This window comes from Aplysia californica, unplaced genomic scaffold (genome assembly GCF_000002075.1).
Source record: "Aplysia californica isolate F4 #8 unplaced genomic scaffold, AplCal3.0 scaffold01445, whole genome shotgun sequence".
Lineage (NCBI taxonomy): Eukaryota > Metazoa > Mollusca > Gastropoda > Aplysiida > Aplysiidae > Aplysia > Aplysia californica.
Window position 1 is genome coordinate 38446 of NW_004798715.1, and position 1661 is coordinate 40106.

Consider the following 1661-nt stretch of genomic DNA (forward strand, 5'->3'; position numbering starts at 1 on the left):
ATATATATATTATGATGAGTTTCTATTCCAGTGTGGAAATCATCTTGCTTCTCCTAACACTTATGTCTCAGTTCTGTTTATATTGAGCATGCTGTTCAGAATTTCCCCGAACTTTGAGCTCATGCTATAATAGACAAATATATTGACAGAACAATTGAGGGCCACTAGAGTGAGAAAAATGGACCACGTTAGAACAAACATATTCCGATATCTACCATTAAGACCGTACTCGTCAAAAATCACCGATGCAATAAAGTTGGCTGCGCTCGGTAAATAACATGCGATGAACACACATGCAATGAACACTATCATCTTGACGACTTTTGTATCTCTTTTTGAAAAAGATTTCTGTTGGACGGCGCTAGATTTCGACTGCCGCCATTTTGACTTGAGAAGAAGATTGTGAACAAGGATGATCGTGCATGCGATTGTTGCAAAGAAGGAAACCATCTGAGATATAGCATTGATAGAAAGTGACACGTTTTCGATAGAGACACCGTTAGCTATGTAAACTAATCCCATCTTTGTCTGGTTTAGTTGAGGGAAATACTTGGGCCCTAGACTGATAGAGTAGTACACAGGCACGACGTTAGCTAACATGGTGATGTATATTCCAAGAACTACGATCACTGTATTTCTCGGAGTTATGATAGTTTTCACTTTCAGGGGTAGCGCGATGCACAGACACCTCTCAAAAGTGACAAACGCCGTGATCCAACTAGAGATACGAGCGAAGCACCAGCCAAGCCAGCCCGACGTTATGTAAGACAAGTCTTGGTAGTGGACGGGGAAATCCGCTTGGACGAACAAAGGGTTGAAACAGACGCCTATCCACATGATATTCATTAAGGTTGCCATGTCGGAGATGGCCAGAAAAAACAGAGTAATGTTCACGGTGTCTTGAAAACCTTGCTTGAAGAACACTATAGCGTTGATGACGTTGAAAATTGCTCCCAAAAAACTGATGGATCCTGCAGCGGCGACAAAGAAAATGACGACGAAAATGTCCAAAACGTCTTCGCTCACCAAGCCGTTCTCGCCGGACTTTAAGTGTGTCACGTGGCTGTCATTCACAGAAACCATCTCGGTACTCAACGAAAGTGACTTCTAGAACAGGCTGCGATGATGACTTGAAGGACCGCTGGAGCCTGGGAGGAAAAAGGCAGGAGAAAATTGGTATTTTTAAAAAAGAAAAAATATGTTGCAACTGTTCAAAGTATGTTTAATAAGATCCCATTTGCCTATGAATATATTTCAGTATTAAGTTATGGGTGATCGGTTATCTATTCTAATCTAGTTTCAAAACAAAATGTTTACGAAAAATTCTACAAATAAAATGGAATGAATTTATTTTTAAAAAATGAAGAGTTGGAAAGAGCTGGAACTGAAGATATTTTTAATTCTCATACGAACCTGATGTTAGGGGTTTCTGTTTTAATGAATTAAAGAGAAAAAGAATATGCGACCCATCGTCTTAAAAACCCTGACCTGATAGAGAAAACCTGATACCAGATTTGAATTCTACGACGCAAATTCAATATGAAAGTCGTACATGTAAACACATGCTTTAAAATGAAACATTTTCAGAATTGTGTTGACCAGTGTTATCAATAAAAACGAAACTGCCAATCTTTAAAATCTACATCTTTACCCAAAAAGGG

At 39.1% G+C, this 1661-nt stretch overlaps 1 protein-coding gene across 1 annotated transcript; it reads right to left on the reverse strand.

Moving 5' to 3' along the window:
- Positions 1 to 21: 21 nt before the first annotated feature.
- LOC101848938 (lysophosphatidic acid receptor 4-like) lies at positions 22 to 1304 on the reverse strand. Its single transcript, XM_005112856.3, has one exon. The coding sequence runs from the start codon at positions 1081 to 1083 to the stop codon at positions 61 to 63; it is 1023 nt and encodes a 340-aa protein (XP_005112913.1). The 5' UTR covers positions 1084 to 1304; the 3' UTR covers positions 22 to 60.
- Between the last annotated feature and the right edge of the window lie 357 nt (positions 1305 to 1661).

Coding starts and splice junctions, on each gene's coding strand:
- LOC101848938 (XM_005112856.3), bottom strand. CDS start 1,083: ATGGTTTCTGTGAATGACAGCCACGTGACACACTTAAAGTCCGGCGAG.